This window comes from Alosa alosa, chromosome 14 (assembly GCF_017589495.1).
Source record: "Alosa alosa isolate M-15738 ecotype Scorff River chromosome 14, AALO_Geno_1.1, whole genome shotgun sequence".
Classification (NCBI taxonomy): domain Eukaryota; kingdom Metazoa; phylum Chordata; class Actinopteri; order Clupeiformes; family Clupeidae; genus Alosa; species Alosa alosa.
The window spans coordinates 16,825,781-16,851,971 of NC_063202.1; the positions used below are offsets into that span (position 1 = coordinate 16,825,781).

General features: G+C 42.6%; 1 protein-coding gene across 2 annotated transcripts; it reads left to right on the top strand.

The window, feature by feature from the left end:
* On the top strand, window positions 1-26,066 carry sh3gl3a (SH3-domain GRB2-like 3a). Of its 2 annotated transcripts, XM_048262486.1 has the most exons (11): window positions 1-238; window positions 16,504-16,572; window positions 16,833-16,905; window positions 17,155-17,298; window positions 17,848-17,981; window positions 20,450-20,608; window positions 21,800-21,903; window positions 22,033-22,157; window positions 22,361-22,393; window positions 22,867-22,935; window positions 23,847-26,066. In XM_048262486.1, exons 1-11 carry the CDS (start codon window positions 194-196, stop codon window positions 24,050-24,052), a joined length of 1,161 nt encoding a protein of 386 aa, XP_048118443.1. In that variant the 5' UTR covers window positions 1-193; the 3' UTR covers window positions 24,053-26,066. The 2 variants fall into 2 exon arrangements, with proteins under 2 accessions (XP_048118443.1, XP_048118444.1); XM_048262487.1 differs by lacking the exons at window positions 22,361-22,393; window positions 22,867-22,935.
* Window positions 26,067-26,191: the final 125 nt, after the last annotated feature.

Sequence of the window (26,191 nt, forward strand, 5' to 3'; positions counted from 1 at the left end):
ACTGTCTGTGTTCGTGTACTGAGTGGTCACTCAAAGCAAATACGCAAGTGTATGGATTGTAATTAGCAGCTGTAACAAAACCACCTTCGTAATATTTCAGCGCTATAGTTCTACTGTCCACCTGACTTTCAGTGTAGGCTACATTCATTGTCCTCCCCGGCTTTTCTCTGTGGTGTTTTTGAACATTTTGAGGATGTCGGTGGCCGGATTTAAGAAGCAGTTTCATAAAGCGAGTCAGGTAAGGAGGAGACGCCCCAATTTATTTCGTGAAGTCTTTGCACTATTATGATATTATATTGCGACCTTACACCCTCTAACTGAAAATCTCAGCCTATTGTTTACTTCAACAATCCCAGCCATTTCACAGTCCCCCCAAGTCTGATAACGTTAGCGTTGCATTGCTCACTCCAGCGGTTGCTTGAGGAATGCAGCATGTGAAATTAGCCAACCAGTTAGAGTGGTGAAACGTTGAAATTGAAAATAATACATCATTACTTGTTTAAAATACAGTTTCTTCAAAAGGTAACATATGATGTTTTGTCTAAGTCGCAGCATATATTTCAGCTATTACCTCTACGAAGCTACTACGCCTTTGTAAGCAATGGCATTAGAGAAAGGAGCTAACGATAACTGTCTTTTGACGTTGACGTTACTTCACATTATAGCCTACCAACGAATTAGCCAGCTAGTTCTAGCTAGTTAACTTTACGTTAACCTACACATCGTAAAGTAACGCTAAGGCATGGCTAACCACGATTAACAATGAAATTATCATCCGATTTTGACTCGTTGGTAACAAGTGCACTATGAAAACGTTAATGTTAGTGCGAGAGACGCTCAGATGGAGCAGTAACAGCAGGTCTACGAGAGTTAGACTACCCACGTTAACGTTACAATGACTGCATTTTAGTGTTGATAATCCGTTAGGGGGATGTTGATGACACTAGGTTGCTAAAAAGTAAACATCGTGTCGTGAAAGCAAAGAATACATTCGATCTTCAGTGAAAAGTTAACCAGCTAAAATCAGCACATATCAGCATTTTGTCTAAGCACCAAGTGTTTCAAACTTAGATTAAATATAACGTTATAGACCTAGCTTTATTCACTCTGTAACTTGGTTGGCACATTCGAAGATATGAGCCCCTAACAAATAACGTTAGTGACAGTGTGTTGAACACAGAAGTGATGTTTCAATGATCAGATATAGAATAAGTGCAGATTGGGAGTGTCGTTGGCAGGTAAAATGTGAATTTAATGTATAGAACTACGACCTTAATTGCATTGCCAAGTGAATACTGGTAAGCTTAGAATGTTACACCCAAGACAGATGCATAATCACATTGGCCATCTTAAGCTATCTTCGAGAATGAAATACAGTGGATGTTTGTCAGGATGTGCAATGTGGCCTTTATTATTGCTGATTATCTGAACCTTGATAGTGTTGTTTATCCCCTTAATTAATGCTTTAGTTCACACTTAGTTTTGAAACTGCGCTGTACAGCTATTTAAGCTGCGGGAGCCTGTCTGAACAAGTTACAGCAATGGGAAACCTGCCCAACATGCCATCATGTGAACCCCTGGCATTTCACTGCAATTTATGTGCTTGGAGGATTCTCCTGTTTGCAAAGTTAGGAACAAAATGTCTTATCCCAAAAAGCTTGATGCTAGAATTGTGGTAAAGACAATTGGCTTGCACTTTGTAGTAATATGTTTTCTTTCCTCTCACCAATTGACATTTAAAGCTGGGGAATACTACGCAAGAGCTAATGTGTCATTGTTCTGTCTGTTGAAATGACTCCATTGTTTAAGAAATGCCACCATGTTGTGTTTTTTCAGGATGTAGGCCTAGACTTGCTGCTTTGGGTTGCGTTGATATACAAGGAAAAAAGAAACTTTGGGCAGATCCACGGCTCAAGGGGCTAACCCAACTGCCAGGGGTCTTGTTGTGTGTGTTGGGGGGGATGACAGGGGAGATGGGATAGCGTGCTGTGTATGTGGGGAGAGGGCAGTGTGCAATATGTGTGTTGGAGAAGCTTCCTCATGAGACAATGTGCTGTGTATGGGGGGGCAGTGTACTGCAAGTATGATGAAGGGACTTACTATTGCAAGCAGAGTACTGTATGTATGATGTATGTGAGTGATGACAGTGAAGATGTGTGTGTGGGCGGGAGGGGAGTGGAGCAGTGACTGTGTGCGTGTGTGTGTGTGTGTGGGTAGGTGGGGGCAGTGTGCTGTAAGTATGTAGAGGATGTGTGTTGGAGAAGATCCTGAAGACAAGGTGCTATGGTATGGTATGTGATATGGTACACACATTACATTGCTGTGTATCACGGTTAAGCACATGCACTGGCCCACAGGCCAGGGGCAAGTAAATAGGCAAGTTTGTAGGTCAGTTGGACCAGTGTCAGTTTTTCTGCCCATCAACGTCATGAGTCATTTCAGTTTACATTTGATGCTAACTTGTTGAAGTTAAGTATGTGAAGCTACTTTCAGAAAGAGGGGGTAAAATACAATGTAGAAAAATAGCAGTGTTATGTAAAAATGACTTTGGGGCCAGTAGAAATGTACAGCACCAAGGGCCAGTTTCAGATGTTCAGGCCCTAAGGGCCACTAGGAAGAAAATCTGATCCCTGTTGTGTATCACCTGAAGTATCTAGCAGAGTTCAACAATTTAACATTTTTACTGTAGGCTACTGTAAACATGTTTTTCTATCAAAGCTATTTTGCCATGTGTGTTCCACACACAAACATATTAGTTTGAAAAATGTCTTATCTGATAGTCCTTCCAATTTGAGAAAAACAACATTGCAGGTATTTCTCTATTCTGACAATTGTAGCCTAGTACAAGATGTCAACTATCTATCAGTGTTTTCTCATATATAAGAGTATGGTTTTTTTAGCGATCAAACTAACGGATATGGTGAGCTACATGGTAAGACACGTGTAGTGCCTGCATGTAGGCCTACTTGTTTGGAACATGCTGATGTTTGGCATTACATTTGTGAAGTCTTCAACTCCTGATGTCACCTTTCAAAGAACTCTACAGGTTTGTCTTTGTCACGGGTGCTTTGTTTCCATGTGGCACTTTCTCTCGTGCCAGCAATTCAGTGAACACTGCACACTGAGGTTTTTGTCCCATTTTGTCTCAATTTAAGTGAAACCATATCCTACTTCAAATATTCAGGGCCATAGCTGCTTTACCGCTAAAATTATGTCTAATATGACCTGTCACATAAACATTGTCTATGTCCATGGCAATGACTGGCATACAAATAAAGTCTATCAAAATAAAAGTCCAATATTGGATTAGAGTTAGCATTTTAAATGGGCGATTTATTTTTTTTAATTGATTTTTTAACCACAAGCTCCGCGACCCACCCGGAACGGTTCTGTCACCCACTTTTGGGTCCCGACCCACCAGTTAAGAAACACTGCACTAAACAATCATTTGCTGTGAGGTAAGGTGAGTTGTGATTGAGCATAATTTCCATTGTTTTTCAATGGAGGATGGACAGGGAGTGACTCTTGGACGGCCACAGCTGAATAAACACAGAGATCTGGAAGCCTGTGGTGATGGTTTGTTATTAGCCGGAGCCCTCACGTCATCGCCAATGTCACGTGCATCGGTCACACCTCCCATGATTGATTACTCACCTGCCACATCACCACACAGTGTCAAAGTATTGTGGCTCTGCATGCACAACTCCACATAGGCCTATCAGGACACATGGATAATTAGTTTAGCAATCCCATGGGCCAGTTTCATGTTAGTGTTTCAGTTCTGTTGACAGTACAAAGTTCAAAACTTTCAACAAGGTTTACATAGTTGTCACCGAGAGCGTGTAGGCTGTGAATGATGACTGTTTTGGTGTCAACACAATGTGGCAGTTACATTTTAGTTTAAATTCCTCCCTGAGTTCTCACTTGAATATTTTGCACTCCTTTCTTTAGTTCACCTAGACAAATGTTAACTTGACACAACTTTGTTAACAAAACACTTCTCTTAGCCTCTGACCTTCAGTGCATTAAAACACCATACTACCAGTGATCACTCAGAAATCACACGGATCTGGGATATCTGAAAGCTTCCTTTCATAGTCTGTACAGAATTGGCGACCATTTAACATGGTCTACCACAACCAAAATCATGCTTGAAAAGACTGAATTAGTTTTAAATGTTGAGTTTACTACAGCCAAGTGCAATGACTTGGCTTGTCTCTGCCTTCTTAGGAAGCTTGTTATGGTTTGTGAAACTGTTGCTGGTGTTTCCTGTCAGAGGTTATGGATGATTTTGTTCTTGGAGGAGGACGCCTTCAGCAGGGCCCCTGCACAGAGGTGTGGTGCACCATGGGAATGCAGCTCTGGGAAAAATCACATGATGATTCACTGCCCAGCGGAGGGATTTGGCTCATGTTATTTTAGAATAGACCTCGGAATAATCTCAGATTCCACAGTGTCACTAATAATGCAGATTAATCCCATTCTTTCTCCATTGTGATCTGAAGTTTACTTTAATTTCCGTAAATTACTGCTGTTGTCATGTTTCCTGTTCACAAACCATTCATTAAGCCCCCTTTAGTTTAACCAAGTAACAATCAGTAGAAATAATATGAGCTTCCAGCTTCTCTGTGGCTATGGATGCTATAGTAATGGAGGGCAGGAAGTTGAAGAGATTTGCCATTTCATGAGGATGGAACTGAGCTATAGAAAGTAGCTGTATGAAATATGGATGATGATGTGCTAAGGATTCATAAGGGGTTCATAAGGCGCAGTCACACAGCTCATAAACATTTCAGCAGTCGCATGCTTTCTGCCTGAGATTTGTCACCACAGCGAAGCACCAACTACTCCCAGGAGCCTGACTGCTGTTAATGAACAATAATGACACTATGTAGGCTAACTCGGCTGTTTCCCTCCATGTTTTTGGTGCTTTTGATGGAGAAAACACCAGACGGGGTTGCTGTTGCAGCATGCCCATCTGTCAATCCCTTCACTAGCATGTAAATATACTGTGGGAAATTGTTGAAAACCCTTCATTCACGTTATCTCTAACCCCTCTGCAGACCTCCGGCTGCTTGTTAACATCCTGTAGCCTACCTTTGTGGGTGTGTGTGTTACGCTTTGCAGTTCAGCAGCAGTGTTTGAAAGGGGTCGACATGGCTGTCACCGCTAAAGCTCCTTGGTCTTATGACTTGCTCACTCTGTGTAGTGCAGTGCAGGCTTGAATGGCTTGTGTTCATCAACGCAACACCGACAACTCCCCTTCCTTCCCCTGTGGGCTCCATGTGGGTAAGGCTAAATGGGTGGGCAGTGCTACATCTATGTAGCTACAAAAAATCAGTCTGTGCTATGTATGATTTACCATCTTAGCACCAATAACCCCTCATTTAAAATGAGATGAGGTGTTTGTGACGACATACTGTTTCTAGAGATTTTGTGGATTGTGCTAGAAAACTATCAACCTCAGTAGAACCAGTGCTATGAACAAAAAAAGTTAATGTACAGCCCTGCTAAATCCTCTCACTGAGAGGAGATACAGCTTTGTGTCTAAACAGAAGGCTGAGCTGCATGCCAGAGGCCTTATTTACGCAGCTCTTCAGACAGTCATCTGGCTCGCTCCGTATTGATTCTGCCAAATTGATGCAAAGGACCTGTTCCCCTCAGAAGAACCTCACTCTTAACAGAGCCATCCGTGTTTATTACCCTCTTAACGGAGTGTTCTCGCTCACTCCCGTCAGACGTAATGACTTTACTCCTCACTCTCACTCCAAGTATTGGACTGGTATTTAGTTTATTTGTGACAGAAATGCATGGAATGCTAACTCCTTGTGCAGCTGCTGCATAGTGTTGTTTTCAGAAGGGGTAGACATAGACAGTGTCTGTCTCCTGCAAGGCAGATTTAATGCTTCAGGGGAAATGTCTGGGTCCAATCCATGCAATAAAAACAAATCAGCTGGTGGTGGTTTAATGCATCTTCAAGCCTGCTCCTGTTGTTCAAAGGGCCACTCGGTTGTTTTTGAAACCGAGCACCACCAATCTCTGTCCTAACGGACAAATATGAACCAGAAGCCATCGATCAGTAGCCGAGTATTTATTTTGCCCTGTCGACCGCTGAGGAAAATGTCATGGCACTGCTAAGGACTCCAGGGCATTTCGAGCCTCACAGAGACATCCATGGTGCAGAACGGGACTTGAGTTGGGCGGGGTGGAGGGCGGTCGTTGTCCCAACCCTGAGCCCAGCCCAGCTGAGGCTCGTCCCTGTGAACAGGCCAGTGTGGCGGGGAGCCGCTGGCGGCAGGATGCTTGCCGCAGCAGCTGTGTGGTGGGAGAGGTGTCTCTCAGGAAGCTGTGCAGAAATGTGTGCTCCATTTCCCCAAGCAGGGGCGGGGTGGGATAATACACAAGCTCTTATCGGCCACGGACGCCCAGGCCCAGCCCCACATCCAACAGGAGGCCAGGGAGACTTCCCAGGGGTAGGCCCCGACCTCAGTCTCAATTGTCTTCTCCAGTGCTACTTTGTTTGCCACTAGCTCTAACAGTTCAGACCTCACACTTGTTTTGTTACGATGCTCCTCAGATCGACTTTGTTTTCATTCCAAAGTCATGAAATTTCTCAAGACGTGACCTGTTGATATCTTTGCCTCGGATTGTTTTGAAATCCTGTGCCGTTGAACTGGAGAACCAAGAGATTGTGCTCCCTCGGCTCTTGCATGTGACGTCCGGTCCAGATTTCCTCTCAGCCTTTCCTCTGTCTGTATGTCTTTCTTTGTGCAAAGCGTACGTGTTTCCTCAAATTAAAGCCATTCTGTCTCAATGCATGGGGTATTATTGACATTTCCTGTGCTTGTTTGGTGGGCGTGTGGACCAGTGGAGCTGTTGCAGAAGAGAGGGAGATTGAAGTCCGTACTTCTGACAGCTGCAGTGCTGGACAGTTAACACATCACAGTACAACACACACACTCCTGACAGCTATGGCAAGATATTGCACAGGAAAGCCACGTGTCTCATGTGGTCACACTGTAGTTCTGTGTACAGAGCGACTGCTATTTTATGAAGGATTACATTTCATATGAAAAGACTCAGTAGTCAGTGTGGTTTACCAAAGGCACAGCAGTGTACAACACACTATGATGTATGTATTGTTATGAAGCAGTATGTTTCATGTCTGAGCCAGTAGCGGAATTTCAAGTGAAAAAGAGCCATCTCGTTTCTGCCTTCAGGCCTGAGATTTGAAGAGCTTACACTTTTATAGTAAGCCACTGTGCCTCCTTTAATTAAACCAAACCTAAGCTTTCATGGCACCTAGTACATTTACCACAACAATTTTACACGATTTAGGCCTTTTTGGTCTGTGAAACAATGAAACAGCCAAGAATGTAATTCCCCTGACATCCAGTGATGGTATCTCCAGGCCATAGATGCCACTTTTGTAGTACTATTAGGCCTAGTCTACTTTTCCTTGTCACCTTACCACAACGCTGTTGTTATGGGCTAAAGGCTCTTGCCTGCTCTCAGGGTGCCCGGAACTCATTGCAGTGCACTGATGGCGTTTCCTTCTGCTGGTTTGTGTAAGTGGGAGTATGAGTAGTGGCTGCTGACTCACTCACTGTGCTGGGAAGGGGTTTAGTTAGGTAATTTGAGGGGCAACCTGGGAAGAAACAAGTGCATGCTGAATGGGAGTTTAAGTCCAACACGGAACGTCAACCAAAAGCTCTTTCAGGGAATTCCAGAATTATCCTAATAAGAGTAGAGTAAAAATGATAAATGAAGTGACTAACATTGATTGCTGCATTGTCGGGGCGGTGGTAGTGTAGTGGTTAAGGAGCTGGTCTGGCGTGCAGTAGCCTGAAAGTTGTCGGTTCAATTCCTGGGTTCCACCGTTGTGCCCTTGAGCAAGGCACCCCAAGTTGCTCCGTGGACAATCTAATCCCTTGTAATATAGCTGACATATGTAAGTCGCTTTGGTAAAAAAGGGTCTGCTAAATGTAATGTAATGTAACGTCATACACAGTAGTAGGCTTCTGATTGTTGTGTTTGGCCAACAGTTAAATTGTATGATATGTTTTGTGTTATTAATTTATTGAATTCATATTTTTCTCACTGATTTAGCCTACCAACCATCTTTGTAATCCAAACGTTTGGATTTTGTTATCAAGTAAAAAAGGTAATTCCACCGCAAATATTTATTTTTTTTCCCTTTTTCCGACCGACTTGATTACCGTTAATACCGACCGATTTTTTTTTACTCTAAACAACCAATACAAATGCAATAAAATGCTTCACAGGAGCTCAAAAAAAAAAGGACTGATCATGTAAAGAAAGGGAGGAGTCATCGGATCACACAGATGTGGGTGTTCCTTATATTTATATTTATATTTATTTTTATGCAGTAATGAACAATAATGCAGTATAGTGCAGCAAAAAAGACTTCATCAAAGTCCACAGGTTTTTGCAGTTCTCTCCAGTCTCTTATATCAGGTGGATGAGCCAAGTAGTGATGAAACCAGCTGCCTGAGACATTGAACCGTCTAAGTTCTGACCGTAATCACCATGACCAAAATTGTACTTTTTTTTTTACTTTGAATCTTGAAAAAAAAAAATATTGACCTACACGACCCATTTTTAATTTTTTTGGCTGTTACTGCAAACAAAAAATATTTTTAAGGATGGCCTAATGCAGTATAGTGTCTTATATCAGGTGGATGAGCCAAGTAGTAGTGAAACCAGCTGCCTGAGACATTGAACCGTCTAAGTTCTGACCGAGTACAGTTCTACACACACATCTGTGCTTGTCCTGAAGAAGAAGGAACGGTGCATGTTTCGTGAGAGGGATGTGTCTCTTTTATTGCTTTTCCGTATTGTCTGAGCTCTCAGGAGAGGAAAGGGTTGGTGTTTCTTCTGCTACAAAGTACCTCTTTCATAACCTGCCAGGCCCCTCTAACACATTGTTCACTGCATCCAGGAAGCTGTTTTGAGGAAAGAACATGGAGTCTGATTGTCGTGGTCGTAACTCAACCCAGGGGCACCTGCATTGTCTGGGCCTCAGTTCTCAGCTTTACAAGACCTCTGAATGTCGTCTTCTTCGTGTTCTTGTGTCTTCTTTTTCCTCTTCTGTGTGAGCAATTTGCCCAGATGAGGAGGCCTAATAGCGGTCTTTGGCCCTGGTGTTATAGCCTCTTGAGGAGGAAGATGGCAGGAGACGATAGGCCACAGTGACCATGGAGGGTCTCACTGTTTCTGTGTGTCTGTGGACAGCTGTAAATGAGTTCCTGGACTTAAGCAGCGGCCAGAGATTGCAGGGAGCACAGCTGTGCTGCTCTCGAGATGGCAGTCCTCGTTGCTAGACCGTGCCAAGCACCCCCCCCCCATCACCAACAGGCCATGGTCTCCTATGTGTAGATCCGGGACCGTGCCTAGCAGAGGCCAATACCTTCCATTTGCTCTAGACTGAAACCACTTATGATGGAGGTAATCAGCTTTTTTTTGGCTCCCTGACTGTTCTCTGAGCACCGTGTTCTTAGACAGTCAGCAGAGTCCTCCTGTCCGTGTCTTTCTTGTCCTCATGCTTCTCAAGGAATATCTCCATATTAGGATCACCCTCTCTCTCTCTCTCTCTCTCTCTCTCTCTCTCTCTCTCTCTCTCTCTCTCTCTCTCTCTCTCTCTCTCTCTCTCTCTCTCTCTCACACACACACTTTCTCTCTGTCTCTATGTGGGCTAAATTTATTCTGACCTAGTTGGTCAGTTTTGCGTTCAGTGCCTGAAAACTGATACTACAGGGATGGAGTAGAGATTTCAGATCACAGATTTGTGTGTGCCACAGGCAAACTCTGATGAGCTTCTGCATTGCTTGGAGTCTGGCATGCTGCCTTTACAATATGTCTCTGTTTGCTGTCTAGATTCTGTGTCAGGCTATTTATGTCAAGTGATAAATATGACAAATTCCTGTGGAGAATAGGCTATGGACTGGATGTTTTTTTAATTCCATCATCTTTCCAGTAAGGGTATTTATTGTAGTGCTGGTGATTCAGTGTAAGCATTGCAACAACCCTGTGATAGAAAGATTTGTTGCATCTCTGTCATGTAGGCTATGCTAAAAGGATTCTTTTTTTTCGAAGGACGTAGCCTAGAGGACGGTTTGTCCTTGGCAAAAACCTATCCACAGAGGTTGGGGCTTATAGAAGGGACTTATTTTCGACAAAGCAAATACCGTTATATATAAAGAAATGTCAAATGTTAGTTTGAATAGCCTAGTTTCCGCTCCCTCAGTTACTTTTCTTACCAAAAGGTCATCTTTTTATTTTGTTCAACAAGCTCCCTTGACTCAAACTTTTAGGCTTCATGGTTTTGTGTTTCTTTTTCTCTCTTTTCTGTGTAAAAATTCATTTCCTGCTCCAATTATTGTAGCTATGCTCTTCTTTTCTTGTGAAATTGCAGGTTAAACGGAAGCTGTACAAGTAGACTGTTGATGGCTAGGTCACTGAAACACAGTCCTATTGCACTCTGAAGAGTAGACAGTCATTATATCCTTCACAATATTGCATCAGAGAGAAGAAAAATCTAATTATGCAGGAAATGGAGGGCATTGACAAAGGTCAACAATAACATGGAATGACATCAGGAACATCCCCAGCACGGAAAGTACACCTCCTCAGGTCTGGGAAATCGAGATCAAGGGTTAAGCTCTGGCAATTGCTCAAGACAAAAGCATGGTCTCACATTGAAATGTGTTTTTAAGCACACATCAGAGGAGACACATTTTCACACAGAGTTTGCTGTAGGGTGTAGTGTAGTTTGTGGTGCTGCCATTTGCGTTGGTGAAGATGAGTGGGAGGAAAGGGCCACTGCAGCACGCTCTGCTTATTCAGGTAGTTCTGCCTGCAATACCTTCTCTTTAGCTACAGGCTAACACAGTGTTTCTCATACTTTTTCAGACCAAGGACCACTTAAAGGATAATTCCGGTGTGATTTTGACCTAAAGTGTGTTGAAACATGATACCGAGTGTGAATGTATGTCTCATAGCTCACCTCGGCTTGTCTCCCTACACTCAGAAATCTGGCTAGTTAGCCAATGCTACCAACACAGTGTTTCGTTGTGGTGCCTCGGGCATCGCCCTAGCCATGCAAATAAATCACTGTTTTACACCATTTACGAGGCTCAAAGTAGCTCCATACTTCATTGGTAGACTTCCGAGGGCCTTGACATTTAAAACGAGACATAAAGAACTTTGAAAAAGCACTGGTAGTTTATTTACAAGACGATTCATACAGACAGTACCTTAAGGAATTTTACCGTTCGACGCCATCTTGAATTTAGTCACGATAAGTCGAAATTCGGCGAAAATCTGAAACGAACAGGTATGATAAGGGATCAGATTCCAAAAATAATTCCGTGAAAATGCATGGATTCCAGTTGCTGCTACGGAAGCAACTGAATCCATGCATTTCCACTGAATTATTTTTTTTTTTGTCACAGTCACTCCACCCGTCTGGACCTGGACCAATCAGAAATCACGATCATGAACAGATACATGGATCATGGTGTCTGTGCTCTTACTGCCTGATTGGAAATGCAGTCACATCAAATTTACATGTACCAGAATGCTCCTTCCTGTCTTGTCTGACTACTAATTGGACCTACCTTTTAGTATCCGGCAGAATTGATTATCACTTACTGTACCAGCTATATTTAGCTTTATTTATATATTTATTTATTTGTCGACCAAGCCTCCTGCTGTTTTCTGTCCTCACTAATTGCCAGGTGGTTTAGTGGGTCGGGGGATTTGTTCTTTGAGAGTTTCCTGTGTAATTGATGCAGTGCTGCCGTCACATCACCGATTCGCCTCTCCGATTTGACCTCCGTTCTGGGTTCCTTTTTCTCAGAATCTCAGAGGGGCTAATGGCCTTGGAAACCTGCGTGTGAGTCTTGCCTGACATCATGACTGCAGAGTCTACTTTCAATTCCTTACTTTTACTTTGCAAGCCATTATGACACAACTTCCTGGCTAATGTCTGTGCCTCCTACAACAGTGGTGTCTTCAATGACTTTTTTCTCATTCATTTCTCGTCTCATGGCACTGTAAACTATGTCTGTGCCAATCTAAAGGCGGAACACAGTGCCTGGAGTAGAGTTGATGCGAGAACCAGCACCGTCACGACTGCTGGTAGGGTAGCAATTTCCTGCAAGTAGCAGGAAGCCATTTCTCTCACACTTTAGTCTGTCTGTCAGGCAACACTGATGTTCTTCTGCACTCATGGCTCCCCTGCTGCATTCACTGGCTTGACGTGTGTGTGTGTGTGTGTTGGTGGATAGATCCCATTAGATGTGCCTCTCATGCAGAGGGCTTCTGTTTCTCTCTGCATTTTGAATCCCAGCGGTAGGAAGAGGTCATGGACGTGCAGTTGTCCACAGCCCCTCTTCACCTGTAGTCGGTACTGTTTAAGTAGGGACCTGGAAGTGCTCCCTGGCACTGTGCTGTTGGTTGAAGACTATTGTAACAGTATGGCCTCCGTAAAGTGGCCTTGTAGACAATGCAGAGGATTCTGACGGTTCTCATGAATCGTAGTATTATATTACCCCGGTTATCAAGGTTTTAAGTATAAGTAAGTATATATACTCTTTTGATCCCTTGAGGGAAATTTGGTCTCTGCATTTATCCCAATCTGTGAATTAGTGAAACACACTCGGCACACAGTGTACACACAGTGAGGAAGCACACACTAATCCCGGCACAGTGAGCTGCCTGCATCAACAGCGGCGCTCGGGGAGCAGTGAGGGGTTAGGTGCCTTGCACTTCAGCCGCTTTCTACTGGTCGAGGTTCGAACCGGCAACCCTCCGGTCACAAGTCCGAAGCGCTAACCAGTAGGCCACGGCTGCCTAAAGGTAGAAAGGTAGAAGTATGAAGGCAAAATTTCTTTCTTTTCTTTTTTTTATTTTACTTTGCTCAATCCACTCTCATAGTGGGTTTATATCTCCAGCTGTCTTCTCATGCTCCCAGGACACACAGTACAAGTCATTTACATAAAAAGGTTTTGATTGTGATATTTTATTTTTTAGTACAGTTTAGGCTAGATTTTTATGCCAAAAAATATCAAAAAGACAACCCCCTTGAGGCACATGTATAGTTTTTGGGTTTAAAAAGAGATTTCTCAGATGTATAAAGAAAACAGAGTTAACACCCACAGTTGCAATGATGTAACGTTAACAAGTTGGCGTTTCAACAGCTGTTCTGAAAAAATTACCAGGTGTACCTATGTTACCCAGGAGACACGCTGTAAAATTACGTTTAAGATCAATACTTTCCAAGATACAGGCAGTTTTATAGGGGGAGGGGGGTGTTGATTTTGTTAAGCCTCTTTTTTTTGTTAAAGTTCACAAGCCCTAACAGGGCTCTACAGTGCGCCCATTTCACTCGCACATGCGAGAAAAAATGATGCCTTGCGATTGCAAAAAAATATTTAGGCGCACTGATGCGAATGACTTCTAACCATGTCAATGTTTGTCTACAAAATACACCGCAACATCGAGAAACATTACTGGTGCAAACCATAGAATCACGTCGCGAATGCAGCATAAAAACTACACCTCCCATCAACGTTAGCAGTTTCGCGTTGTGACTCGCTAGTAGTCGCTTCTATCAAATCCAAGAGCACGCAGAAAAAGCGGAAAATTAGACTAGCCAGCCAAGATGCAAAGATTGAAGAAATTAGTTCTTCTATCCACCGAATTCATTGGCTATAGGAGGAACAGGATGAGATTCTGAGAATGCAGTGAGAGAAGGAAAGGTAACCTAACATGCCTTTCAGCCCAGTTAAGGTATTGGCTGCAATATGCAAAATATAGCTGTAGCGAACCGGCACAAAAGTAGCCTCCCGTAATACTCCCATTTTATTCAAGGTAGAACGCTACTGACAACTCCAGGCTTCCGCATGCTTGTTTGTTTACATCGAATACAAGCTGAAGCCAAAAGCGAAAAGTAGACCTAACGTTTGCCTACTGCCCCTATCAATGCAGATATTTCAAATAAAAACTAAAAGTATAAAACATATATACTTGATTAGCCTATGTTGGTAGCCCTGACAGCAAATGTAATTTGCTTCCGCTAGAAGCGTCTAGATTTCTAGGCTACTATGTTGGGTTTTGTGGAAGAGAAAATGGACTGTTTTAGTTGTAATATTAGGCAGTATGCAGTCAGATAGGTCACCATGGGCATATTTGGTTTAGCTATAGATGGATTCACAAATAAATAAATTAGCCTACATTTGGCAGGATACTTGATATACAGGCTAAATGCAAATATGGCAATGTATTATATTATTTTACATTAACAAAATGTAGGAAAATAGAACAGACTGAATAAAGTAAAGTAGGCACTGATCTTTAAAATCCTGTTTCCTGTAGCCTAAATGATGTCAGTCATTCTTAATGTGACTTAACTGACTGTGCGCCCAAATTTTTGTCTGTGCTCCTAAATTTTTTTAACTTGGGCGCACAAGTGTTCCTGAATTTTTTTTTTTAGTGTAGAGCCCTGCCTAAACACAAGAACTAAACCATGTAGGAGGCTCAATTTTTGCATGCTGGTTCATAAGGAATAGTATGGAGCAAAATCGTCACGTTTGGTCTAGATGATCCTGCATAGTCATAGCTGTCCCTCAAAGTTGATCAAAATTTTATTGGAGTTTTTGGCTGGGCTCTGTTTAGGCCTTCAGAAGGCATATTTGTACTCAACATAGGCTCTTGATTTATTTTCCTTACTGAGATAAGTAGAAAAACACCTATTTGTCTTATGCAAATCTTTCTTTTTTACTTTCCACCCTGAACATGGACAAAATGTACCATTGAGATCAATATGTTTTGTATAGAGTTACCACAGGTTACTCTACATGGTTTAGTTCTTGCGCTATGGGCTTGTGAACTTTGACAAAAAAAAGAGGCCGAACAAAATCGACACCTCCTCCCCCCGTAAAACTGGCTGTAAAGTATTGATCTTAAATAAAAGTAATTTTACAGTGTCTCCTGGGTAACATAGGTACACCTGGTAATTTTTTCAGAATGTTTTGAGACCTAAGTGCGTGGGCCCTGGTTGAATTGACGTGGAATGACCCTGTAACTCTCCTCTCTGATAAAGCACTGTTTGATCACATGGATGACCGCATGCAACATTGTTTGGTTTTCTCTGTAAAGATGTAAATAAAGCCTTTGGCTCACTGACTGATGGACTTGCGCTTTTAAGTTTTCTGATTGTTCTGGATGTTTCTAGCTGACGACTGTAAGCCTTTGTGCTTCTCCAGCCTGTAAATCTGAAGTTGTGGGACCACGGAGTTCATATGTGAGGGAGCCGTGGCCCCATCTCAGCTGTGCTTCATCACTGTGTAGGTTTGGCCCCAGAGTCTAGCCTGGTTGGGTCAGTTATGCACAGTATTTTAATCAGCTTAGCTCCGCAGGCCTCTGAGTTACGGTCTTTGTGTCAAACGCTCGTTGGGCCTGCCTGTGTAAGAAGCCGTGATTGAGCGAGTGTGTGAGTAAGAGTGAGAGAGCACAAACAGACTTTCTTTCTTGTTCTGTCTGAAAGGTGTGAATCATCCGTTAGGATTTTGTCTTGTGGTGGCATGTGCTCTGGGTGTACCACTAACGGGTGGTTGGTGGTGGTGGCTGGTGGTTAGTGTTGTGTTTTCAGGCAGTGGCAGGTGTCCTCAGGGACGCTATAGGAGTGGCTATCACTGATCTATATGAGTCATATGTCTATGGTGGTGATGGGGAGGCTGGAGGGAGCAGGACACACCTGTGAGATCCACCTCCATCAGCACCCATGCATGCAGTCCTGGAAACTAATCCCTCACACTGCTTCCCCCCTGCAGTGGCTCTCACACACGCACAGCATACACACACACACACACACACACACACAGGTGTCTGGCCATACACACTGTGCGTATGGTCAGGCTATTTAGCTACGAGTAGAGAGAATTCGCCTGTATGTGTTTATTCGCCTGTGTGTTTATTTTCATACTAATTGGAACGCACACATTTTGTTTGAGCAGGAGAGTGAATAATAGTGCACACACACACACACACACACGCAGTGATTACAGAACTTGTCCTTGTTGCTGGTAACCAGCTAACAAGGTTTAGCTAATTCTCACACACACACACACACACACACACACACACACACACACACACACACACACACACACACACACACACACACACACCAGTGACATCCCTCCATTAGCACCCATGCAGCCCTGGAACCTAATCCTTCTCTCCTGCAGTGGACACACACACATACACACACCCACACCCTTTCCCTATCTGTATCTCTTCCTCTATCTAGCTCTCAATTCACTTTTCTGGATTATTTCACGGCGTCGCTCCCACTTTGTGATACACAAACTCGCTGTGTCTTTCCTCAGACATGCCTACCTATGTACCTTATTGTTTTCTCCTCTCCAATTATATCTTATTGTTTGTCCTTGTGTGCGTCTCTGTCTCTGTCTGCAGCTTTTAAGTGAGAAGATAAGTGGTGCAGAGGGAACGAAGCTGGATGAGGACTTCATGGAGATGGAGAGGGTGAGCAGTCCTAATGCATCCCCCCACCCCCACCCCCCCACCATCAGTAACTTGAGCCACTCACGTCTACTCAAGGGCAGCCGTGTCTTACACTGACCTCATTGTCCTCCATTGCCCACTTTTGTTGGAGAGGCGTGGAAGGAAAGTGTGTCAGAGATGTAAAAATAGACAAGTGTGATTCATTCATGACTTTTTTTCACCTTGCCTTTGCCTTATTGTCCTCTTTTTTTATCTTTTTTCTTTTTAATATATAAATATAGAAAATTGACGTCACGAACAAATCCGTTTTTGAGCTGTTGTCCAAAACCACAGAATACCTCCAACCCAACCCAGGTATGATGCTCAGCCGAGCGGCAGTGAAATTGGTTTATAATTGTAAAGACAAGTTGACTGATTTAACGCTCTTGTGTTAGAATGAGAAAAGGAAACATGCCTCATATTGCCGTGCATAATCATCCCTCCACCCGGCCATAGTTGAGCCTGATGCTCTGTAGAATGCCGGTTTGAGAGAGAGCCAAGCTGACAGCAGTGCATCCAGGGTGGAAGATAATGGGCTTGACTTTGTGCCGTGTGTGCTCTCAGCTTCCAGGGCCAAGCTTGGCATGCTCAACACCGTGTCGAAGATCCGGGGGCAGGTGAAGACCACAGGCTACCCGCAGCCAGAGGGGCTGTTGGGGGACTGCATGCTGAGATACGGCCGCGAGTTGGGGGAGGAGTCTGCGTTCGGTACGGTTTCATCCTCCACATGTCCGCACCGTGTCACACAGCGCTGAAAATCACAGCAGAGCACGCACTGGGCAGAGAATCAGTGTCTGCTGGAATGGTTTTAACCACACTCACACACACGCACACACACACTAACACTTCCCTATCCCACACACTCCTCATGCGTGAAACTTTTGAATCCAGAACATTTAAGTCACAGAAAACTAGAGCATTGACTATATACTGTATATGTATAATCCAAGTGGATTTCAGAATTGCATTACTGTAATGTGTCACATGGTCACTGATATGCCTCACCTGAGCTGCCATTGGCCAGGGTGACCCTCAGTGCTGAGCTGACCTCACGTTGGGTCTGACTATCTCAGCAGGGAGATGGGCTGTGAAAACTGTTGTGGAGCTGAGTGTTTCTCTCCTCTCTCCTCTCTCTGCCTGTCCCTCCTTCCCTCTGCCTCTCCCTCTATCCTTTCCTCCCTCCCCCACTCTCCCTCTCTCTTTCTCTGTCTGTTTGTCGCTCCCTCCCTCTCTCTCTGTCCCTCTCTCTCCCTGCAGGCTATGCGTTGCTGGACATAGGTGAGGCAATGAAACAGATGGCTGAGGTGAAGGACTCCTTGGACATCAACGTGAAGCAGAATTTCATTGACCCACTACAGACACTGCAGGACAAAGACCTGAAAGAGATTGGGGTGAGCTGAACTCATGACTGTTTACCTCAAAGTTATGTTACTGTGTACGTGCCAAGGTAACCTTTTCTTATTCTGAAAATGTCCTTGGAACATTTCTATTGTTTCTGTTTCAGTAGCTTTATTTAGAATATCAAAAGAATTTTGTAGTGGCCATTAAACCACTGCTCCTAGCAAAATCACACACACACACAAAATGTCTAGATAGACATCAACTTGCTGGGAAAAAAAGTTTATCTTACCTCATGTCTGCACCAGTTGGACAAACATTTGAAGAGTTCAGATGCAAAACCCTCTAAATCCGTCTGACCACTTTTCTTTTAAATGAGCATTTAAATTCAGGCTCCTATAGGTTTTTGCCTATAAATCGATATTTCAGACCAGGAAGAGAGTGGTATTTAGTGGGTTTAGAAGTTAAATTATTTGATTAAGCATGATACTATGTGTGGAGAGCATCCCCTCACCATCTTTATCCTCATTTTTGACATAGGTGGCATTTAGAGGCTTTTGCATCTAAACCCTTCATTTGTAGAAGAAGTGTAGGTCTGAGCAGTTTATTTATATTATTTACCTGTGTTAGACATTTTCATAAAACTCATAATTATTACTAATGGTCTTTAAATAAAACAAGCAGACCATGTTCTAAATGAAAACTGATGCAGAGAATTTTATTCACAGCATCGGGGACCTAACTAATCTAAGTTCCTGCAACCAAATCCAAAGTACAGTCAGGATGATCACTCAATTATACAGCAAGTTCAGTACATTTCATTATATTAATGTGGATACAATCATTATAATTATGCTTACATTTGGTTTTGGGTGTTTCACAATGCTCAAGCGGGAAAAGTGTGTGCGCTCAACTCCAAAACAATTCATATGTAGGTTTTGGGTGTGTAAAAAGGAATGACTCTCAAGCTGTGTATATTGTGAATTTAATTAACTGAAAGCAGTCACAGACGGATGCGTTTCGGCCTTAGCCATCTTCAACGTCTTGCAATGCTCAAACCAGTCCGATCTGGTCTTGCACAGAACCTTCATATGTGACCCTGCAAGGCGAAACCAGTCGTTTTGCGCACAGTGCTATTTTGAGAAAATCCACGATAAACAAACGTATGAGTTAAAATGTCGAATTTCACGTTTTCGCATAATTTAACAGTATACAGTCTACACTTTCATATTGTGAACAAATTTCACGGGATAAACATACGTTTTGACTGTTAAACCCTGACTTTATTAAGGTGAAGATTCAACACATTAGCAGTCATTCCCTTTGTCCACGCCGCTATAAGGTTTTACCGTAGAGCTAAAATTGACTCATTTATTTACTCGTTACTCAATGTGTCAGCTCTCTATCGTTCTTGGCAGATGTAACCGAATATGAATGTGAAAGACTTGCCTTTTAGGGCACGAACGGTCAAAAGCATGAACTTTTAGAAATATCCTGGCATCATTTTACGGACCAGGAGAAGTTTTCCATTGACGTAGCGCATTTTAAAAGTAGGCCTATAGACAATCTGTGTACACAGAACCACTTCCTTCCTCTCCCCTTACTTACCCCGAAATACATTAATTATATTCTATAGTGACACCTTATGACCGTCCCAGGTATTAACTAGGGGGCAGAAAAGGACACTCACTCGGTTGATGAAACTGGACATAGTCAGTCATCCGCTTCAAAGTCGCGCTACCGTAAGGCTAATAATAGATGTGTCCTCACACTATCGCACGTGACAATTTGTGATTGTCTCCTCTTCTGGCGTATCGTGAAAGGAGAACCATGCCAACTTTGGATGCGGTTATCTTAGCGATACTTTTTGCAATACCCTCGATACACATATCGTTGGAAAGCTTAGTTAATGACCGTTCAATTGAGCACAATAATTTAATTTTGTAAATTTTACCAAAGCGACTGGTTTCGCCTTGCAGGGTCACATATGGGAAGGTGTGAAGTGTCACTTGGTTCCTGTCTAGCTTGTTGTAAAGAGTGGACGAAAAGAACATTCTGTGTTGTGTTCTATTTTCATAACAATCTGTTCTTCGCTGTGTTCCCTTTACTAAGGCATTCTTTCACATCATATGATCTGTTGGAAAGTTTCCGCCGGGTATACATGAACTAAAACACACATATTCTTGTATTAGCACAGGTCACAGAGTTAACGCCTGAAACCTTCTAAAGATATAGGATTTCTAAAGAGACAACATATTAATATTTTCACTCCCATCTTTTCTTTGTTTAGATATTAAGAACATTGATTACACCTAATGTTGGTATAGTAAGAACGCATGTTTCCATTGTAATGTCGAAGAGTATCAATAATGGCCAATGGCCATCGCCATGCAATACCTTCACGGCTTCAAACAGAGGCCCAATTGTTGTCTGTTAGAGATCTTTCTGCATCTATGTCCCTACTTTTGTCTCTTGCCACATGGCACTGTCTTATCTAACCCCAGTCCTGCTTTCTCCACAGCATCATCTGAAGAAGCTGGAGGGCCGACGGTTAGACTTTGACTACAAGAAGAAGAGGCAGGGCAAAATCCCTGATGAGGAGGTCAGGCAGGCAGTGGAAAAGTTCGAGGAGTCCAAAGAGCTGGCTGAGAGGAGCATGTTCAACTTCCTGGAGAATGACGTGAGTTCAGCAACCTCAGTCCTGACTGGCTTCAGTGGTAGCTTTCACTCAAGATCCCAGTTATGGAAGAGTTACCAGCATGGAAAAAATCTGACACTTCAACAACAACAATAACAACAACAACAATGTGCATTTATACAGCGCTTTATCAAGGCACCCAAAGTGCTTAACAGTGAAGGGGGAACCTTTCTAACCCACCTGGGTGACACAGGGCTCCCATGCGCCAGAACGCTCACCACACACCTGCTTGAGGTGGAGAGTGAGGGAATGAATGAATGAATGAGCCAATTACACACTGGGTATGTTCAGGCTGCAGCCTAAATCTGATTTTGAGCATGTCCAGATGGTATGTAGGTTGGTTTTGATAATCTGAACAGCAAAAAAAAAAAAAAAAAAAAACACAGACCGTGAATTTTTGACCATGATTTTTTCTAAATCTGATTCAAACTACATTTTGGAGGTGGTTTGAGATACAGTTAAAGTCAGATTTCTGCCTAACAGTCTGTGAACGCTTCGGCCGCTTCAATAGGATTTCAAAGTACTGAAGCCTACTTTGTTACCACAGCAACCCACTCATGGGACACTCAAATCAGATTCATTCACAAAAACGAACAGTGTGGGCAGTCGTCTAGAAAGATGCGATTTGAGAAACAAATCTTAATATGCCTGCAGTCTGAACATAACTTTACAGTATACAGGAAAAGGGTGTCGCTGATAAAGATGTCACTACTTGTGATGTTTTCATAATTTCTCTTCAACTGTATGATACCAAAATTTTATTCAGCTCTCACAAGAGGTTGACAAGCCATTCTTGTATCTTCATAAGTTCTGATCATTGATGCACCTTGAGAAAAAATAGACTAGACTCCTCAAAGATGCTATCTTATTGATGTCCGTTGGTGTCGTGACACTAATACCTCGATAGCCATACTTGGGGCTGGTAGAGTGGGGCTCGGGTGATTCATCAGCCTGAGAGCAAACAGAGGCGGCTCTGCTCTGGAAGATAGCCAACACAGAATGAGTCACACGCCTAAGACATGAAAGAGTGACGCATTTCAAAGAAATCCACCAGATTTAATAGATGGAGTAGTGGGTGATATGTAGAATTACATTATTTGTCGTTGATGGCCCTTGTAGTACTGGTTAGCCTGATTCTTGTTGTTGATGTTTGTCCATTATTGATGTTTGCAGGTGGAACAGGTGAGCCAGTTATCAGCCTTGGTTGAGGCAGCTCTGGAATATCACCGCTTGTCTTTAGAAATCCTTGAGGAGCTCAATAGTAAAATCCAAAGCAGGTAAGCTTTGAAAGTCTGTATCTGTTATCTAGAAGGTCACAGGGCACATACCATGATGAACAAATAAATATTTGCACTGTTTTGGCTTATCTGAGTTAAACTGGGTTGATCTCTGTTGAATCCTGACAGGATAACCACAGCTAGTAACCGGCCCAAGAAAGAATTCAAGCCAAAGTCCATCATGAGCAGTCTGGAGTCCATCAACAGCACACAGCACAATGGTTTATCGTACAGCTCATCAGTAAAGTCAACAGGTAGGCTTGCCCACCCCGAGTCAGGTATTTTACTCAAGCAAACTGCCATTTGTTTCATACATTGACTTTGCATACCTTGGTTGTTTTGTGGAATCTGTGTGGTATGGAATTTGTTTTTGTTTTTTTGTTGTTTACTTATTAGTATTGTTCTCCAGTGAGGCCTATTTTATATATCTGTGTAATCAGTCCATTGTCCCCTACAGATCACCAGACCAACCACAGTTTAAATGGCAACAGTAGGTGTCATAACATTTCAACATTTCACAAATTTTGACAAATTGTCATTTAAACTCCTTGAACTCTGATGTATTCGAAACATGAAAATCTAAATACTCTTATATGTTCATGTTTCTAATTAGTGTGTTTTAAAGATTCTGGATGGTTACACAACAAGCCTGGCTTGATCATAACTATCCTGTTGCCCTTTCTGAACATTTTGTCTGTACTGCCATCTAGTGGTCATGGTTAGACAAAACCACAGATTTGACAGTAACGTACTGTAGGCCTATGAAGACCCAAAGGTTAAACACCTATACCAGTTTAAGATACTTTTTGGCATAACATCCTGGCTGCCCTTGTATTAACACACACACTCAGGGCCCAATGTGTTTAACTGTGGTGTTTGGTGTCCACCACCCATCCACACATCTGTTTGTCGGTGCGTCTGTGTCTGTGTCCCACTGTGTCTGTGTCTTGTGTTGTCATCCAGCTCATTCTTATCCAGTCGAGCAGTTCACCCCCATGCCTCAGTCATGGTCTGAGAGTCCAAACGGCACCTGTGAGTATCCACCCATCCATCTGATTTCCTCTGCCCACCTCAACTCTGATGTTCATGTCTGTTTATCAAGAAAGTGTAGTCTGTGATTTCAAGTGTCCTCTGTAAAGTCCCTCCTCCTCCTGCATGCATGCTACGATGTTGAGTCGCTCGTACACGTTCTTGGAAGGCAGATCTAGTCATAACTGGTTTCGTTTTCTGTGTTTCTTCTCTCATATAGGATCCGTTATTACAGAGCCTGGGGCACTCCCAGGCTAGTTTTGTTTTAGCTCAGAGCATTGGTAGCTTACCCTGGAAATCCAGAGTTCACACGAGAGCACAATTTGAATTTGCTCAGTGAGTTACTCTGGCAATGAGTAATGATGCTCATTACCTATGCCTATGAAACCGAGCTGCACCAATCGTCGAAGTAAGGAATCAGTCAGTAAACATTGGTCGTAGTGTTATCCAATTGCGTCAAAGTATGGAATCAGTCAGTGTATATATATATATATATATATATATATATATATATATATATATATATATATATATACAGTACATAACTATATACAGTACACAACAGTTATTTTAGTGATATCTGCACTCAGTTCTCTTGATTAGTATTTGTCAAAAAGAAATGTTTGTAAAGTAAGAATGTTAGACATGAAGGATCTCTGGTCCAGTTCTCTTTCTCTGGAGCTCTTAGATCACTTTAATTTCTGATGATTTCAGTCAGTTCAGTTGTGTTTGACCCAGCTGCCTTTAATAGGCTGGTTCACTGAAACAGCTGTTAGAGCAGTATCCCAACTATACATTCAGGGAGTGCTGTCCAACTCACTGGTCCCTTCAGTGTCTTGGTTTTGTCAGTGCGTGTGTGATGGTGCTGTGTATTTGAGCCTGCCGTGTTAAAGCCGTTGTGTCCTGCCCCCCAGACACCGAAGTGCACATGGACCAGCCCTGTTGTCGCTCCCTCTACGACTTCGAGCCGGAGAACGAAGGTGAGCTGGGTTTCAAGGAGGGCGACCTCATCATCCTCACCAACCAGATCGACGAGAACTGGTACGAGGGCATGATCAACGGTGAGTCGGGCTTCTTCCCCATCAACTACGTGGATGTCCTAGTGCCGCTGCCCCAGTGAGAGACACCTGGCCGCTGCCCTCTGTCCAGCAGTCCAACACTGGGGGGGTCACTGAACCCCCTCACTCTGTGTAGACAATGACTTACCTGATTTTATGTTTGGCCCCGCTCAGCGAATGCCTTGCTACTCCACCACAGACATTATTAAAGAGGTGTCCCGTTTCTTCCTCATGTCTATTTATTTTGTGCGTTTTTGTTTTGTTTTTGTATCAGCTTTAGATCTACAGCATTTCTGTTTGTGGTATGCAGTAAAAACTGTGTATTCATTCTTTCTCTGAAGTTACTTGCTCTTTTTCTTTTCTTTTTTTGTTTCTTTTTAACATGTGGTGCATTTTATTGGGTTGGTATGTTCTTAGGCTGTCTCTGTATGTATATTTCTGCTCAAATGTGGAGCTTACTTGTACCTGCCTGCCGTGGTCTTAAGTGTTTGACGAAAAAAACACATTTTTAAACTGTGAGTTTTCTGAACTGCAACTCAATGAATGTCCTCCTATCAAGTACTGTCTGTTTACATGGTATTACTTATTGTGATGCAGAATATATCATAGTAAGTGCCACAAGCTTTGTGTCAGGTAGGGTAAAAAAGAGAAAGACTGTATTACACTTACCGTTTAAGTGCTTTTTTCAATGGTGTTTGTATTGCACTAAAGCTTTAGAATCTCCTCCCCTGGATGTGCACAGTTTGCTCCTTTTCCAGCCTGTTTTTCTCCCTCTTCCCATCAAGGGTTGCGCTTCATCGCCGCTTAGGAGATACCATTTTTATATCGTCACCGCCATGAGACCATCTCTGATGAATGAATATAGAATGTCATGGACTCTTTCCTACTTTTGTACTATAGGCCTGGCGTTGTGCTGTCTGCCCAAGTATATTAGATTGAAGGAAGCTATAAGAACAACAATATCTACTTTGTGCTATGTCTTCAGTCTCAGTCCTGTGCTTGCTCTGTGAATGGAGGCAGTAAAAAACTCCTTGGTTACAGCGCTTGATCAATCAAATTTAACTGACAATACTGTACCCATTCCACTTAGTATGGAATGTACTGTACAGTTGTGCTTTCTTCATGTTACCATACATAAATGTTTAAATTGCTAGCTCGGTTATGTTTCAGGGTGATGCCATATATAGAGAATGCCATGCGAACTATGTATGTCAGGATGTACAAAGGAAATGTTTGTACTTGTTTATATTGAAAATGGATCATGTGTCAGTGTGTTCACACACCCCTTCTGTGTCATACCAGTCACAACAAGTTAGTCATTATCGTCAGTCACTGTCATTTTTGTTCTTTTGTCTTTTTTTTTTGTTTTTGTTTTTGTTTTGACTTGTTTTTGCTGGACAATTCACAGTTTAGTAATGTTAAAGATGAGGGTGTGTATCCCTTTTTATGTGATTTTGATAACGAACAAAGCTATTTTTGTGACCTTGATATCCTGCCTTCAAGTCTTAATGCTGAAGAACTGAAAAAAAAGAAGGGAGAGGCCTTTCCTCTGGGTAAAAAAAACCCTCAAAAGACACCTGTAATATTTAGATGTATGTTCCTCCTTTTTTATTTTGCTTTGAGCCATATCCTGTGTAAACACCCACTCCTATCTATCCAAATTAACCACGAGACGATGGAAAAATGAAAGAACCCAGGAGAGAACCGGAGAGAACCTGGAGATTCCTCTTCACGGAGGGTCTTCATATTCAGAACTCCGTGCTGGAGCGTACATGCGTGTGTACGTCCAGAACCCCTATCACTGTTTGAAAGCATACGGTTTGCCCACACTACTGACCGTCTTGTTTTGACACTGTAATTCCTCCAGCTTTTCCCCCACCCGACCCTCTGCCTTGACCACTCTACACAGCACGCCTTTCCAAACCAATACAAACTTGCAACGGAAGCTGTGCATGAGATCCTTTGTCTTTTTCTTGTCTTTTGTTCTGTAGCATAATTTATACAAAGTGTTTTATAGGTGTTGTAAATTAATATATTATTACATATATTGCATAAATAAATGAAGATTGAAGACCATCTTAAAGTTATCAAGTTTCTGTTAAATATGGCAGAAATTTCCAATCACTTCACACAAAAATAGCTACATTTCTACTATAAAACTTGAATAGCAGCAATTGTTAAATTGTACAAAAACAAGAATC

What these genes read in the sequence shown, in the direction of transcription:
- sh3gl3a (XM_048262486.1), top strand. Translation starts at nt 194, where the DNA reads ATGTCGGTGGCCGGATTTAAGAAGCAGTTTCATAAAGCGAGTCAG. An exon ending in ATACCTCCAACCCAACCCAG is followed by an intron (nt 16,906 to 17,154) that starts GTATGATGCTCA and finishes GTGTGCTCTCAG; the next exon opens with CTTCCAGGGCCAAGCTTGGC. An exon ending in AAGACCTGAAAGAGATTGGG is followed by an intron (nt 17,982 to 20,449) that starts GTGAGCTGAACT and finishes CTTTCTCCACAG; the next exon opens with CATCATCTGAAGAAGCTGGA.